We start from the raw sequence: 16,604 nt of genomic DNA on the forward strand, positions 1-16,604 counted from the left end.
TGTTTACCATAATAACTTATTTACCAGCATAAAATGTTGCTGGGAATTGGGAACAATTCAACTGTTCAAGCTGCACCACATCAACGTATCTCTAAAAAGTTTGGATTTTATTTATGTTAGAGCGCTTCCTATCCTTGCTTTATAATTTAGCAGCATGCAGTGCATATTTATTTACCTCTTCTGAATCTCTGTGTTTGTGTCACATGTAAGCAATTATTTAAGTTTCCTGTATTTGATAGAAATCTGTTTACACATCTGGCAGAGTCTGGAGAAAGGGGGAAAATTAAGGGCTGAGATGAAGAAACACATATTTATTGGGAAATCCTACGCCATAAGATACCTTCCAGACATCTTAAGGCCCATGTTAATTAGCCATATTTATTAAACAGTGTTACTCCATAAAACACTTTCCTGAATGGAAGACACGTTAGAGCCCATTCATTTGAGTGAGCTATATTTAGTAAGCGATGCCAGAAAGGTGTCTTACTGAGTAGCATTGCTTAGTAAATATGGCCTGGCATCTTTTCTTTATTTAACCTGCTATATATTTATAGCCTGGAGCTCCCGTGGCTCCTGGAGACCCCCCTCCCCTTGAGCAGCTCGAGCGCGGGTGCCGAAAGACCCGACGGCTGCTTCCAAGGGTGGGGGCTGGAGCAGGGAGCAGCGCGGCTTCCCCTGTGTGCGGCCGGTTGCCGGGGATGCGATCGGGCCGTTGCTAAGGCCGCGATCACGTCTCTAAGGTCCCGGCGGCCGGTGAAGCAGGGCGCCGCCATTGGGATGTGGGTTGCGCATGCGCAGGGACGCGTAGGCGCAGGAAGAGCCCCAGATACAGGGCAAAGTCGCGCGAGAGTAGGGGCAGCCGAGAGAAGGTACAGGCAGCATCAGGAAGCTTGCGCAAGCGCAGGAGAGGTAGGGAAAAGCCCGCGAAGCCCTAGCCTTCCAGGGAAGGCTCTGAGCTGGGACTACATATCCCATGAGCCTCTGTACGCCCCATGTGACACCAGGGAACCAATAGGGCTTAGGGAGCCTGAGGAAAAGAGATACATTTGGCGGGCTTACAGCACGTTAGCCAGCAGTCAGAGACCGGAGCAGCCCAAGGAAGGAGGTAGGGTACAGGAGTCCAGGACTCGCTGTACTAGGCCAGCACCCCCAGGGTCTGAGGTAGTTAGTAACTCTGATAGAGAGAGTGTTGCCAGGGACTGCTCTAGAGAGAGGGACCCTGCCACTCAGGTTAATCCGTTGGAGCAGGGGAGCTGTGAGGGAAGGCAGGGCCCGGGGAGCGAGTACAGCTTCTGCGGCCCTATAGGTACCCGCACCCCAGATAGGCCCCAACCCCCCACTAGGGTAGTGGGTTAATTTCTGAGGGAGGCCCCAGATAGGGACGCTGCCCTTTGTATTAGAGTGCTGCCTTGTCAGAGTCACAGCGCGCAGTGCTGTGAGGTCTGACAGGCAGGCACCTTGTTGCGCAGCAAGTTGGCTGTCAGCATTAGTAAGGCTGTAGGGACTTGGGTAGTTAGGGGAGTGGGACAGGTCCTTAACCCCGTTAGGCCCATAGGAGTTCCCCAAGCCACTACAGGTTGCTGTACTATAGGGACAGCCTATAGTGTAGCACATGCCCCTTAGGAAGATAGGGACACAGTGAAGATTACTGTTTCCGTGAAGCGGTTGGACCCACGTTGGGGTCCACAGAGACTGTTCCGGAGTGGGACCGCTCTAGCGGTCCACGTGCAGAAGTTCGGTTGGAGGGTTGAAGGAGTCATCGCCAACTGAGCCTTTGTGAAGATTGCTGATCCGAGTACCGGAGTGCTCGGCAGGTATCTAATATATAAGTGCACCACCGGGCCCTTAGCTTAACTGTGACTGCGCAGTCACCCATTGACTCTCTGCAAGAGTGCGGGACATTGGGTGGGGTTCTCTGGACACTGGGTGGGATCACTTGGTGTTGGGGAAGCGTCCTGCGTGACGCAGTAGGTGTCTCCTCTAGAGAGGGACACAGGTTATATTACGCATGTGATATGTTATTCTTGCATGTAGTAAAGTCCTTAGTTATTATACTTCACGTGTATATCATTATTGTGTTTGTCCTGCGAGGAACCACTCCCCCTCTGGTGGGAGCCATCGCAGGTGGAGGCGCTGCATCGTTATAAGTAAGTTGTCCATAGTATAATTGCCCCAGGTTCCCCGTGGCGGAAGCTCAGCCCTTCTGTGAGCCAACAGGTTATGCACCACACCGAGTAACAATAATTTTCCTGCACCCACACAGTAGAATCTGCGATTGGGGGGGGGGGGAAAACCCGTTACATATTTTTAAGGTGTGTTTTTCTAAACAACTATTAAAAATACATTTTAGTATAAAATACCTTAAATGCTGTGTTCACACAGTACATGAATTACTAAAACATTTGCATTTACTCATTGGATTGCTCCAATGCTTTCATGTGGAAAGAAGAAAGTCTGAGTGTGAGATTAAATTACAGGTGCTATGCATGAATAAGATGTCAAGGTCAGCTTGAAGGTATTCTAACTGACAGGGAAAGGCACTGTTCCATCTGTTTTAAAGGATTTCTAGTACTGTCTCTCCAAAGATCTGCCTGTTGAAATTTTGTCCAATAGATAAAAGCATTTCCAAATGGGATATTAAATAGGATATTAAAAGGAACATTAGAAGATAAACCCCCTCTTGGGTGGGAAGCTCGGCGTCTCCGAAGCTGAAACACGTTAATTTAGCTCAGGGAAACCCCTTATTCCCCAGAAACTTATTGGAAACAGTAGCTCAATGCTACATCCAACATGACAGAAATACACAGTAAAATACTTATATATTCTCTTGAAAAAGGGTAATTTAGTTTAACCCTTTGGCCAAAGCGTTGTAAGCTTGCGAGCCACGACAAGGCAGGTAGGTCCTTTCATTCTACTGGATATAGATCCAATGTGGTCTTTCTCCCTCCTAATAGAAGTAAATGAGAATTTTAATCCTAATAGAGGTATATTAGTATTTTATCTGGTAGTGTTAGGACATGTGAACGGGTGTCTGCCTTGTCATGGCTCGCAAGCTTACAACGCTTTGGCCAAAGGGTTAAACTAAATGACCCTTTTTCAAGAGAATATATAAGTATTTTACTGTGTATTTCTGTCATGTTGGATGTAGCATTGGGCTTCTCTGTTGTCTGTTGTATACATCTGCCACGCTCAATAGCACTCCATTTTGACACTTAAATAAATACATATATTTTGTGGGGGCTCAGGGGTTCCCAAAAAGAGCTTGCTGGGGTTTTGTGTTCTGGAAACAGTAGCTTCCTGGCTATTTAAACAGCCCACATCACGTGGGCCAATAGGAATCTATTAAACGGCCATATTGTTTCCCCTGGAAAAGAGCTTTGGTGGTTCTTGAAAAGTTTAAAAATCCAGACATTCTATTGGAACACTTTAATCTTACACTTTAATCTTACACACTACAGACATGAACAACACCACAGTATGTGCAGATAAGAAAACAAATAATTGACTGCAACAAGTGAAGATAATTATGAAGAGTTTGTGGGAAATTCTTTGTGCCTGTATAACAAGTGAGAAAAAACTTGCGAATTATATTCGAGCAGGGGTAGTCAACTGCAGTCTTTAAGAACTACCAACAGGTTAGGTTTTCAGGATACCCCTGCTTCAGCACAGGTGGCTCAGTCTTTGACTAATTGAGCCACCTGTGCTGAAGCAGGTATATGAAAATATCATGAAAACCTGGCCTGTTGGTAGCTCTTGAGGATTGGAGTTGGCTACCCCTGTATTGGAGCAATTACTAAATATAAAAAAATATTTAATTCACATACAAATGCATCCAAAACTATATATATATATATATATATATATATATATATATATATGCAAATATAACTGTATGCTCATCGTCACTTTTTTTTACTCACCATAACTTAACTCAGTATATATATATATATGTATATACAGTGTTCGACAAACCTATACATTTGCTCGCCCCGGGCGAGTGGATTTAACCCCCGGGCGAGTAAATATTGGCCCAAGCAGCACACGTTTGGTACTAGGTGGCGAGTAGATTTTTTTGTGTGGCGAGTTGATTTTTTGGTGATTTGTCAACCACTGTGTGTATATATATATATATATATATATATATATATATATATATATATATAGAAACAACAGAGGAAAAGCAACCTTTAAATAGCACACGGACATAGATGGAAGTGTAACAAAAGAAATTTATTAAAGTGAATAAAACAGGGGATAAAGTTAAAAGGTGAGGGGGGCTCAACACTACCTAGACAATGTGGACCTGGAGGCAAGGGTCTAAGTTAAGATCCAAAGCAAGACATATACAGGGTACAGGTGGCTTTGTCTAAGCACACCTGCGTGACAATCAACCTGTGACCACATATAAAATTATTATACCATATAATTTGATGCAATGGTTACATATTGTGGGTACACAAGTTATAAAGGTAACAGAGTGCAAAATACGTCACCGCTCAGTAAGTAGATGTCACAGACAGAAAGTTAGGTCAAAACTTCATGTCAGGTGGGAAAAGGTAGGGGCCCCCCTCAGCAAGACTCCCACTCCAACGCGTTTCAACGGGAAACAGTCTTCTTCTGGGAGTGGTGAGGGGAGAAATGAGCTAGCATTTATAGTGAAAATCATAACAGCGAAAATCGCGCCAAAATTACAAGAATTGCAGGCAGCTGTGAGAGAAAGGAGTATTTGCAAGTATGGCAGCGTCATAGGGTCTGTTGTACGAGGATTGCGCATCTCATTGGTCTATTCTAGTCACATGTGCATACTAAGGTCAGCCCCTATGTAAATTAGGTGATGACGCGTGTGACGTCATCGCGTCACGAGCGTCATAGCGCATGGCCGTAATATCACCTCCCACTGAAGCCTAAAACAGCCGCAAGTAAGGGAGAGAGTGGCAGAGATGTCAATTGCAAGAGACTGACTGTAATGTCCTTGCTTGCCAGGTCTGGGGGGAATACGCATGACGTCATCACGTTATGTAACTCCATACATGCGGTTGTCATGACAACCATGTAAACAACTAAACCGGGCGATCTTACACCAGATGCAAGTAAAGGCACTCTAAAAGGCCCAAGGCAATGAATGAAGGAAGCTGCTGATGGTAGAAACATTTAAACAGCATGCTGTCCTGAGTTGATAAGACGTATAAAGATGAACATAAATGCAACAAACATTAGTATGGTATATATCAAGAGGCAGCACTCCAATGCCTTGAGAAAGGTCCCGCATGTAGGACCGAAACGTTTGTTATGATGTCTTAATACAAACCTTTTTTTGACCATCCATTAGAGTACTGCCTCTTGATATTTGTCTCATACACGGTATCGTATTGCCTATTTATTCACTACAGGATTTGCACCCAGCATTTTGAATTACCTGACGGAGTGCCTATTGTTCTTGTTTATTTGATATATATATATATATATACACACACACACACACACACACACACACACACACACACACACACACACACACACACACACACACACCTGGCACTCCAAAGAAAAAGCAATAATTGCGGTGCATGTCCCATAAGGATAAATAGGAAAAGGTAATCAACACCAGCAAGAGTAAACAAAAGACAGGACTCAGTGGTAAATGAAAAAAGACCTGTAATCAGATAAACAGCAGCACAAACAAGAACAACGTTTCGGTCCTCGCAGGGACCTTCCTCAGGGCAGTGCTGGAGACTACTGGCCGTGGAAACCTTATATACCCCCTTTAAACCCACACCCAAGTGACCAACCTCAGCTGCATGAGTAGCAGAGAACTGCAAAGGTAAACACAGCTGCATCAGTCCACGTGTAGGGAAGTAGCGTCCCTGGTAGCCATGGTGACTAGTTCCTGGTGGCCGCGACACCGTCCTGCATAGACGGGGAATTCACAGCACTCCCCGGTGCGCATGCGCGGTCTCATCAAAGTCAGAATAAGCAGCACGGCACATCTAGTAGTGAGAGGATACTTGTAGGATCCCCTATCAGTGGCACCAATCATGCAGCAAGCGGCCCTTGACGCAGCATGTCAGGAACAGTACAGCGATGGCAAGGCTGATGCTATCGTGTGTGGAGTCACGGGGGAGATCTGCATGGGTGTCCTAAAAATAAACAGTGGGGGACAAGCGTGAACGAAGGGTAGGGGAAATAAAAACGGAATTACACAGATTGGCAGGATACACTGAGGCAAATAAGGTAAACTGATAAAAAGGTGAACTATATGGAATATATGACAATAATGGTGTTGTACTAATAGTACATAATTAATAAATAATTAATATACAGCAACTAGGACAGGGGTAATGGACAGAGAATAGGGAAGCAAAGGGGGAAAGGGGAGGGGAGGGAGGAAGAAGGAGAAAAAGGAAAGAGGAGAGGAAGGAACAGGCATAAATCATATTAAAGACACTAAGAACAATATTACTGTATAAATAGTCAAAAAGGATAAATCAAAGAAAACAACCCAGTTTGAAGTCCTCGTTAAGGTATCTTGGGGCCATAGTGTCTATCTCAAAAATGAGCCTTGATTCCAACTGAAGCAACAGTCTCCCTCTATCTCCACCCTGTGCTGATACATGGGCTTGCAGTTTGGGCTTGCAGTTTGGGCATGCAGCGCATCAGGGCGAGACCATGTTTGAACTTTTTAAAATGTCTCGCGGTTGAAACTTATGGTCATCAACGTTGCTGGGTTCCATCAATGCCTTCTTGATAGTAGATCTGTGGAGGCAAATTCTCTCCTTTAGCATGCGAGTATATATATATATATATATATATATATATATATATATATATATATATATATATATATATATATATATATATATATATATATATACATACATACATACATATAATGTCTTTATTTATTTTACTGCATGTGCCCCAATAGTAGTAGCTATAGAGTGCTGATTTATTTATGTGTGATTTTTTGTTGTTGTTGTTGCAGGATCAGATATTTTGATCTCTGTTTTTTTATTGGTTGAGAAATAAAATCTAAAAGGTGCTTTTTATTCTGCTCCTTTTAGTTTTCCCTTCGCAATATGGAAAAGTTGCTATAGTGACCGGAGGTGCAAAAGGAATGGGGTATTATACAGCAAAACATTTATCAATGCTCGGGATGCATGTGATAATAGGTATGTACTTTAAGCCTTTCTGACATGGTAAATATACAAATAAGTTATTTTTTAAATTAAGTATCATTATGACCAAAAGTTATATTTGTGCACATTTTAAGTGTAAAAGGAGAGATATTTCTTCAGTCTACGGCCCAGATCCACAAAGTTCTGTTAAGTCACTTAATGTCACGTTAAAACTAACAGTGTATCTTTAAAGGATAACAACAGAACATTAAGCTATGTTTTTTCCAGTAAAAACTACATACAGTATAACGGATATTAGTGATAATGACTGGCAAATGAACCATTATCATAGCATTGCCTACCCACTAAAGTCTGTTTAGGGAACTTAACGTTATCAAATTGGGCGTTACTCCTATGTAGACCCTGAAATAGGGCTTTTACAGGATCTGGATGGATGGAGAACCACAGTTAGGATTTACCGAACATACTGTAGTGTTATTTCAAGTGTTTTTTCCCTTCGTCTCTTTCTCAACTCAAGCTAAAGAACCTTGTCAGGGTCTTGATCGGAGTAACGCTAAGACGTACTTAACGCCACATTATTCGATGATAACGCAATGTTGTGCTGCAATAACATATTCCCATGACCTGTTATTTATATTATCTGCTAATTATTTGATTACCACATGTATTACTACTTTGAAGCGCTTTGTACATTAATGGCCCTATATAAATAAAGACATACATACATACATGAGAAAACAAGCTCAGACACAAATGGTGAAGTAAGTTCAAATCAATTTTATGATTAAAGGTATAATATGTAGGTTTTAATTATGTTTCAAGTCATTGCTGCCCACGATGGGTTAATTTTCTCAGGACTGGGTCCTAATTAGGACCTTTTTTATTCAAACATATGTGAGTTTCACCATACTTTGATCCTATTGGTTTATACTGAAGCCGAATTGACCTATCCTGTGCAGCTACACGGTATATATCTTGTGATTTTATATTTGCAATTTTTCCCTGATGAAGTAGCTTCTGCTATGAAACGCGTTGGATGTAATAATATTTAGTAGCCCCTACGGTCATTTATCTCTGCCCTATACCTATATCGAGGTGTAAAGAGACTTGCTCCGAACTTGTCTGTGTGACGTCAACAATCCACTTTGCGGCAAGGATTACCTTACGGCAAGTCATGAACTAGCCGCACAATTGCGTGGAGTTCCCGGAGAGACGAGCCTGATGGCGGCTCCAACAGGTACGGTGCCGAGACGTCCTTGCAGACTCCGTAAAGCCAGAACAAGACAGCCAGTGACGGCCTAAAACGGCGGACGATCGGCGCTACCTTATCCATCCTGGTGACACGGCGGCTGCTGCGGTTCTACAGTTCCTGTGCGTCTGGCGGTGCCTGGTAACATGTTAACCTAAGTGCACGATATGCCTACTTTTCTCCACATTGATGTACTCAGATATCATACCTTTTAATATATATCAATTGATTTGAACTTACTTCACCATTTGCGTCTGCGCTTGTTTTCTCTTGTTTCAGTTCTAGGGGTGATTCTTCACTCCTATATCCACAGCTGCAGACTATATACCTTCAAAGGTTGTGTTATATTTATATCACATAGGTGTATATGGGTCATATTCCCTTATTGAATTAGAGGGCTTTTTTGCGCACTTAAAATTTGTTGTTTTTTTATACATGCATACATACATGTTATGGCTATGTTAACGAGTTGTAATTCGAAAGTTGTTTTTGCATATATATAGCTTTGTGGAGACCATGATAACTCAGGGAACACAGCATCCGCTCCTGTTTTATATATGTTCCTGCATACTTTTCCCTTCCTGTACACTTTCTTTTTGGATCTTCTTAAAATATGCCGAACTTACCGTGGGAGGCACCACTTTAGTGATGGTTCATCGTGCTGGAATTGAGACATTTGTTTGATTAAAAAACAAGTGAGAAATTAGATTTTTTTTGTGTCTGGTTTTTTTTTTTGCAGAATAACTCATAATTGATGAAGGGAAAAGGAAAATAAAAAGGATCACAATTGTATATTTTTCTAGCATAATTTACATAAAGAGATATTAAACAACACTGCTACTAACTGGGTTTGTCAGACTTTGTATATATATCTATATACTACAGAAGAAAACAAAAGGCAGACAGGCGTACTGAGGGATGTAAACGATTTATTAATCTAAGACAGTGGGTAACCATCCACTGATACAGGGTTAAAACAACAATGAGTCAAAACAATTAAACTAAGAACGGGACTGGTAATATCACCAATATAGTTGATGTGGGGTAGGGGGTAACCAAAGTGATCTAGCTAAGCACTACAGAAAGGGTCCGGACCAATCTGGGAACTTACCGTGATAGAGACAAGGGGACCCGCTTCTACCAGCTGCAAATACTCCACAGGAACTGCCACCACGTGACCTCTACGCGTTTCGCACGTAGTGGTGGCAGTTCCTGTGGAGTATTTGCAGCTGGTGGAAGCGGGTCCCCTTGTCTCTAGCAGGGTAAGTTCCCAGATTGGTCCGGACCCTTTCTGTAGTGCTTAGCTAGATCACTTTGGTTACCCCCTACCCCACATCAACTATATTGGTGATATTACCAGTCCCGTTCTTAGTTTAATTGTTTTGACTCATTGTTGTTTTAACCCTGTATCAGTGGATGGTTACCCACTGTCTTAGATTAATAAATCGTTTACACCCCTCAGTGCGCCTGTCTGCCTTTTGTTTCCTTCTGTTTGTGAGCCCCCCTCGTGGGATCTCACTTTTGTAGGGGACGTGTGGAATCCCCCCCCCCCAGACTGAAGGCTGCAAGAGGGAGTCCTCACAGTACCCACGCTAGCGCGGAGCAACATAATCCCTACGTGATCTATATACTACAGTATATACTATACTATGTGTAGTAATGCATATGCAATAAAAAAAATAAATATATATATATATAGTCCTTCCCTCAAATCCTTATCTCACTGCCTCAAAGTAACGGGAAGGTGGCCAGAAGATGTATAGTGGCATAGTGTTGGTACGTTTTACCATGCTATAAAATCTTGAACAATATACCTGGCTAAAGTTGGACTTTAGTCAAGTAAAATGGTATGTGCCAAAGTGTAAATGAGGCCGGCATGGCAAGTAAGACCTCAACCACCAAACAGGGAACACATCGAAAAGCAATGGCCCTCATTTGTTGAAGGCTGGATTGTCTCTGGGCTTGACACCATTCAGGAAGAAGGCTTGAAGGCAGAGGGTGCTAAGGATCCCCAGAGGTTAAAAAAAGGCAGTAATTCAAACCGAAATCTGGTTACCTATAACTGCCGGATTCTCTCCAGTGAAGCAGCACAGCAAGAACTGGAAGACGAACTTGAAAAGATTAAATGAAATATTGTTGGCGTTAATAAAGTAAAAAGAAAAGATCAAGGCCTCATTGAGCTCAAAAGTAGAGTAGGCTTCGTCGTTGGCAAGAAATGGACAAACAGCATAGTGGAGTATGAAATCTCATTGGAAAGAGCAGCCACAATCGCCATTCAGTTGACAAAGAAATATAGGCTTCAAATAATCGAAGTGTATGCCCAAAAATAAAGTCACACAGACAGTCAAGTAGAAGACTTCTACCATGAAATCAACCATCTTAACACCAAAGGAAATTGTCACCTCAAGATCGTTATTGGAGATTTAAATGCACAGATTGGTGTGCAGCAGAGAGACAAAGCATCTATTGATAAGTATGGTTACGGTAACAGGAATGAACGTGGAGTAAGATTGGTAGAATTTGCAGAATGTGAAACGTGTATATCATGATTAATTCTTCAAGAAGAATCCAAATAGAAAATTGACATAGAATGGTCACAATGGAGCCCAGAATGCAATTGACTATATCATAGCTAACATGAAACACGTGATTGAAGACTGCACAGTCCTTAACCATTTCGACACAAGGTGTAATCACTGCAGTCTAGGACATTTGGTCATGGCCGCTTCGCCACGACCAAATGACCACTGGTGCTTTCCCATGACTCGCCTACCTTCAGAACCTCCTGCCACCAGCTACTTCACCGCTAATGTAAATACCTGAACACCCTACCCTAAGCCCTTAGCCTAAAAAAACCCTACCCCAAGCCATTACTCTAAAATCCCCTAGCCTAAGCCCTTACCCTAAAACCCTCTACCCTAACCGCTAAAACCCCTTAAATTAACCCCTACCCTAAGCACTAAAACCCCTTAAATTAACCCCCTTTCCTAAACAGTAATACAACTTACCTTTGAAGCGGCTGGTGGCGGGGATTTCAGCGGCGGATCAGCTGCGGCGGAGGGTCCATCTGCAGCCGAACACTGGCAGTGATATGGTCGTGGTGAAACGGTCGTGATTAAATGTCTCATTCCGTAATCACTGATTGGTTTGCTGCAAATTACATCTGAATACGAAGGTAGAAAGAAGAAAACTGATTAAAAAGACGAGAAAACAATCAACGTCAATAACCAAGTATAACAGCATAACATTTCCACTTGAACTGGAAATCTCTTCAGCTTGCTTTAAATGCATGTGGACACTTTAACCAATGATTATGAAGAATTTATGAATATTGCAGTTTAAAGCACACAAAAAATTGGTGGAATCACTAACAAAAAAAAGGAATATAAAATATCTGATGAGACAAAGCAATTACTAAGGAGATGAGAAGATATTAAGTAACCCCAAGACACAAGAACAAGAAATTAATATACATAGATGTGGAAGACTAGCTGCAAATGTATAGCTGAATATGTAAGAAAATGTAACTGTATGGTAAAGAAGACTATTGAAGATAAGAAATGCTTAAAGTAGACGTAGCAGCAACTTGGGAAGAAGATAATTGGGAAGAAGTAAATCACTCATGCAAGATGATGGATCAATAAAAATCTTTTTTTTTTTATGTATTCAAATGTAGCAAGCATTTTTGTTTCTATAGAAACTATTTACAAAGTCACACCCCTTTCTTCTTCTGAAACAGGCTCTGGCTCTTGAGCCCTGCATTCTCTCTAGCAGTGCACCAATTGTATCTTGTGCCTGCCTGGTCACATAATCTTCCACACAGAACTTTACATCCTGGGTACTCCTGTACTCGATTCGGTGATTGAGTACAGGAGAACCGTTCAATCGGCAACTTAGCTAATCACTTGTCAGTGTGCAGATTGTATTGAAGCACATATTGAATGGAATTTTTTTTTTTAAACGGCAGCTTCAACTGCAGCTTTAACATAAAAAAAGTAGAGGACTTTTACATTAAATTATATGAGAACACAGGATATAATTCAGCAAAGGAAGAGTGAGCAGAAACCACCAAAGAGGTACCATGAATACTTCCAGAAGAAGTGACAAAGCGATAACATTTATGAAGAATGAGAGGGCTACTTGGGAAGATGGAATTACAACTGAAATCTTTAAAGAAGCTGGGGAAGAAGTACAGAAAATTCTTAAAAAAACTTTACATGCTCCACCAATGCCACCACCATGTAAAAGCCGTATTACAGACTCTGGAGGGAACTCGCAATTCCTATCTCGACAATCTCGAGGTGGCGAGAAATAAAATGCGAGTTGTTGGAAGAGGTTTAGCCTTTTGCACTTTTTGGAGCTACTAGAAAACAGCTACTTTGCAAAAAATGCTACTTTGGTAATTCCGCACGGATTGGCAGAGCCGTAAGGAAACCACTTCTAAAAAAAAGACTTGGACACGTATTGGACATGCGAGAATGTCTAACAGAATAGCAAAGCATGCAAATTTGCTTCTAAAGTGCACTTTAGAAGCGGTTTGTCACAATTCAGAGCTACTAAAATAGGCCCCTATGTCTACGATGCCTGGAACAATGGATGCTAACCTTATGAATGAAATCAATAGGAGAATGAAGATTGGATGAAGTGCATTTGAAAGAACAAGACAATCTTTCAAAGGAACCTTCCACTTTGCATCCTAAGGAAAGTTTTCGACCAGTATATTTTGCTTGTGCTTAAGGCTACGCTTATAGTGCCGGTGACGTCAGGCTGCAGTCACTGGAAAAATCAAATTGAGATGACTTCCAGCGATCGCGACCAAGCTGTTGCTCCGTCACACTTACTATAAGCGCACGCAACGGTGGCAATGCATTTGTTTTGATGTGACGTCGTGTTGCTGTCGCCGGCACTATAAGCGCAGCCTAGGTATCGATGTGAAACATGGACCCTGAATGTGAAGGTAATTCAGAAACTTCAGACAACTCAAAGAAGTATGGAGAGATATACAGTTGTGAGAAAAAGAAAGTACACCCTCTTTGAATTCTATGGTTTTACATATCAGGACATAATAACAATCATCTGTTCCTTAGCAGGTCTTAAAATTAGGTAAATACAAACTCAGATGAACAACAACACATGACATATTATACCGTGTCATGATTTATTTAACAAAAATAAAGCCAAAATGGAGAAGCTATGTGTGAAAAACTAAGTACACCCTTACAGCTTTCATTGGAATTAAGATGCTAAGTAGCAGACAGGTGCTGCTAATCAAATGCCCTTGATTAATAGATCATCAGCAAGTGTGATCACCTCTATAAAAGCCGAAGTTTTAGCATTTTGCTGGTCTGGAGCATTCAGGTGTGTGTTAACACAATGCCAAGGAGGAAATACATCAGCAATGTTGTATTTAATGTAATACAGAAGCAATTGTTGCGGCCCATCAAAAATTATAAGGCCATTTCCAAACAATTTAAAGTCCATCATTCTACAGTGACACAGATTATTCAAAAGTGGAAAACATTGAAGACAGTTACCAATCTTCCCAGGAGTGGACGTCACAGCAAATTCACCCCAAGGTCAGACCGTGCAATGCTCAGAGAAATTGCAAAAAACCCAAGAGTTACATCTCAGACTCTACAGGCCTCAGTTAGCATGATAAATGTTAAAGTTCATGACCGTACAATTAGAAAAAGACTGAACAAGTATGGTTTGTTTGGAAGGGTTCCCAGGAGAAAACCTCTTCTCTCTAAAAAGTACATGGCAGCACGGCTTAGGTTTGCAAAGTTGCATCTGAACAAACCACAAGACACCTGGAACAATGACCTTTTGACAGACGAGACCAAAGTGGAGATGTTTGGCCATAATGCACAGTGCCACGCTTGGCGAAAACCAAACACAGCATATCAGCACAAACACCTCATAACAACTGATTTGGGCTTGTTTTGCAGCCACAGGACCTGGGAACCTTGCAGTCATTGAGTCAACCATGAACTCCTCTGTATACCAAAGTATTCTAGAGTCAAATGTGAGGCCATCTGTCTGATAGCTAAACCTTGGCCGAAATTGGGTCATGCAACAGGACAATGATCCCAAGCACATCAGCAAATCTACAACAGAATGGCTGAAAAAGAAAAGAATCAAGGCGTTGCAATGGCCCAGTCAAAGTCCAGACCTCAACCTGATTGAAATGCTGTGGCTGGACCTTAAGATAGCTGTACATAAACAAATGCCCACAAACCTCAATGAACGGAAGCAGCAATGTAAAGAAGAGTGGGCCAAAATTCCTCAACAACGATGTGAGAGACTGATAAAGTCATACAGAAAACGATTTCTTCATGTTATTGCTGCTAAAGGTGATTCTACCAGCTATTGAATCATAAGGTATACTTAGTTTTTCACACATAGCTTCTCCATTTTGGCTTTATTTTTATTAAATAAATCATGACACGGTGTAATATGTCATGTGTTGTTGTTCATCTGAGGTTGTATTTACCTAATTTTAAGACCTGCTAAGGAACAGTTGATTGTTATTATGTCCTGATATGTAAAACCATAGAATTCAAAGAGGGTGTACTTTCTTTTTCACACCACTGTATGCTGGGTATTACCAGAAGAGGCAGGCAAAATAATAAATAGATTCGAAACAAAATAAAAGTCTATGACATCATAACAAGGGTGAAGAAACTAAATTTGCAGTGAATGGAATATATACCACAATAAGAAATGACCAGTTGTAGGAAGATTGTACTCAACTTCCAAGGGAAATTAAAGACCAAGACGATGACCAAAAGTAAGATGGGAAGATGAAATCAGAAGATTAGTTAGAGCAATGTGGAGAAAAGAAGCTTGCAACCGCAGTACCTGGAAGATCATTGGAGAGGCCTTCATCCAGCAGTGAATCAACAAGATCTGAAGATGATGAGGATATAGTGTGCATTTGATCTGAGAAAGTTGCTCTAAATGGTCAGTAATACTGTGCTCTGGCAGGTCTCCACCATTTACCACAGTGTATTCTGGTCAAGGGGATAATTGTGCAGATGTTGGTATAATTGGCCAGATATAGTTTATGTATGGTAATTCATTCTGCTCAGGAGACATCTTAGTTCTCCTCAACTTAACAATAACTTAATGATACCCACCACATTGGTGCGCATTGCATTCAATTAACGTTGAATAGCATACACATGATGTAGCGTATATATTTATATTTATTCAAGTTTGTACATATACTTTTGAAACAAATATTGGGAATATATAACTTTTGGATTAATACCTGCGTTTGAATTGCTACGTATACTTTTTTTTCCCCTATACACATTATGTTTACTCTACAGTATACCTGGGGGTATAATATATTTAGGACACAGATTGAATTATGTATTCATGAGCAGTTCATTTGTATTCAGAAAATACAAATTTTCTTGATCTATTACAGCTGGAAATAATGAAATCGATGGCAGTGAAGCAGTAAAGCGGATCAGACATGACACTATGAATGAAAAAGGTATGTGTTTTGGACAGCGTTTACTTTCATATCAGTCTATTGGCTAAAGGGTAAATTTGTGTATTTAAATACACTTTCAGAGACCACTCAATTCTAGTGAAATGTGCACCTTCAATCCTCAATGTCAGTTCAGGCAACAATCACCTTTACTCACTGGAAAACAATAAATGTTTGCTTTTACCATTTGGACAATTTTTTGATGTTGTCTTTAGCAATGTCATCCTTATGAGAATGTATGTACTTCTAGAAAGCATAAACAGACTAGTGCTGTGAACTGTATCTGTGTTGTTTATTTAAAACCATGACATAGGCATTTTCTTGATAAACAGTACATTTGAAGGTTGGTACTATTGGTGATAGAAGAGTTAACAGTATGCAGTTTTGTCACTTAGGGCCAACCTTTTCTGTTTATTGATGGAGCAAACTTGGAGCATTAGTCATCCTTTTGCATTCATAACACATTGTAAAACCTATATACTGTATTTGTTGCAACTTGGTTACATAAATCAACACACCCAGCGTTAAGATGATCAATCTTTAGATCCACTGACCTTCATCAAGATCATACTAAGGAAACACCAACACAAAATATTGAGTTTTAACAATCCTGGTGAATGCATGTTTTTTTCCCCTTCACTTTACCTTGTGCTTGCAAGTACGTATATTGCTTTCTGTTTTTCCTTTACTTACATACATTTCTGTACTATATATTAGA

The 16,604-nt window shown here is 41.1% G+C and overlaps 1 protein-coding gene and 1 long non-coding RNA gene across 5 annotated transcripts in view; one reads left to right on the plus strand and one right to left on the minus strand.

The window, feature by feature from the left end:
• The window catches only part of DHRSX (dehydrogenase/reductase X-linked), a 576,187-nt gene that overhangs the window by 101,940 nt on the left and 457,643 nt on the right, over nt 1–16,604 (plus strand). For all 3 annotated transcript variants that reach the window (XM_075594594.1, XM_075594595.1, XM_075594596.1), the window contains exons 2-3: nt 7,062–7,169; nt 15,821–15,889. In XM_075594594.1, coding sequence (XP_075450709.1) covers nt 7,062–7,169; nt 15,821–15,889 — 177 coding nt within the window. The remainder of the gene's footprint in view (nt 1–7,061; nt 7,170–15,820; nt 15,890–16,604) is intronic.
• Nucleotides 5,628–11,543, minus strand: LOC142491680 (uncharacterized). 2 transcript variants are annotated; one of them, XR_012800452.1, is made up of 3 exons: nt 11,394–11,543; nt 9,012–9,046; nt 5,628–6,753 (listed from the first exon to the last, which is right to left on the minus strand). It is a non-coding gene; the product is annotated as an uncharacterized LOC142491680 (long non-coding RNA). The 2 variants fall into 2 exon arrangements; XR_012800453.1 differs by lacking the exon at nt 11,394–11,543 and adding an exon at nt 10,442–10,724.

The sequence above is a fragment of the Ascaphus truei genome, chromosome 3, assembly GCF_040206685.1.
Source record: "Ascaphus truei isolate aAscTru1 chromosome 3, aAscTru1.hap1, whole genome shotgun sequence".
Classification (NCBI taxonomy): Eukaryota; Metazoa; Chordata; class Amphibia; order Anura; family Ascaphidae; genus Ascaphus; species Ascaphus truei.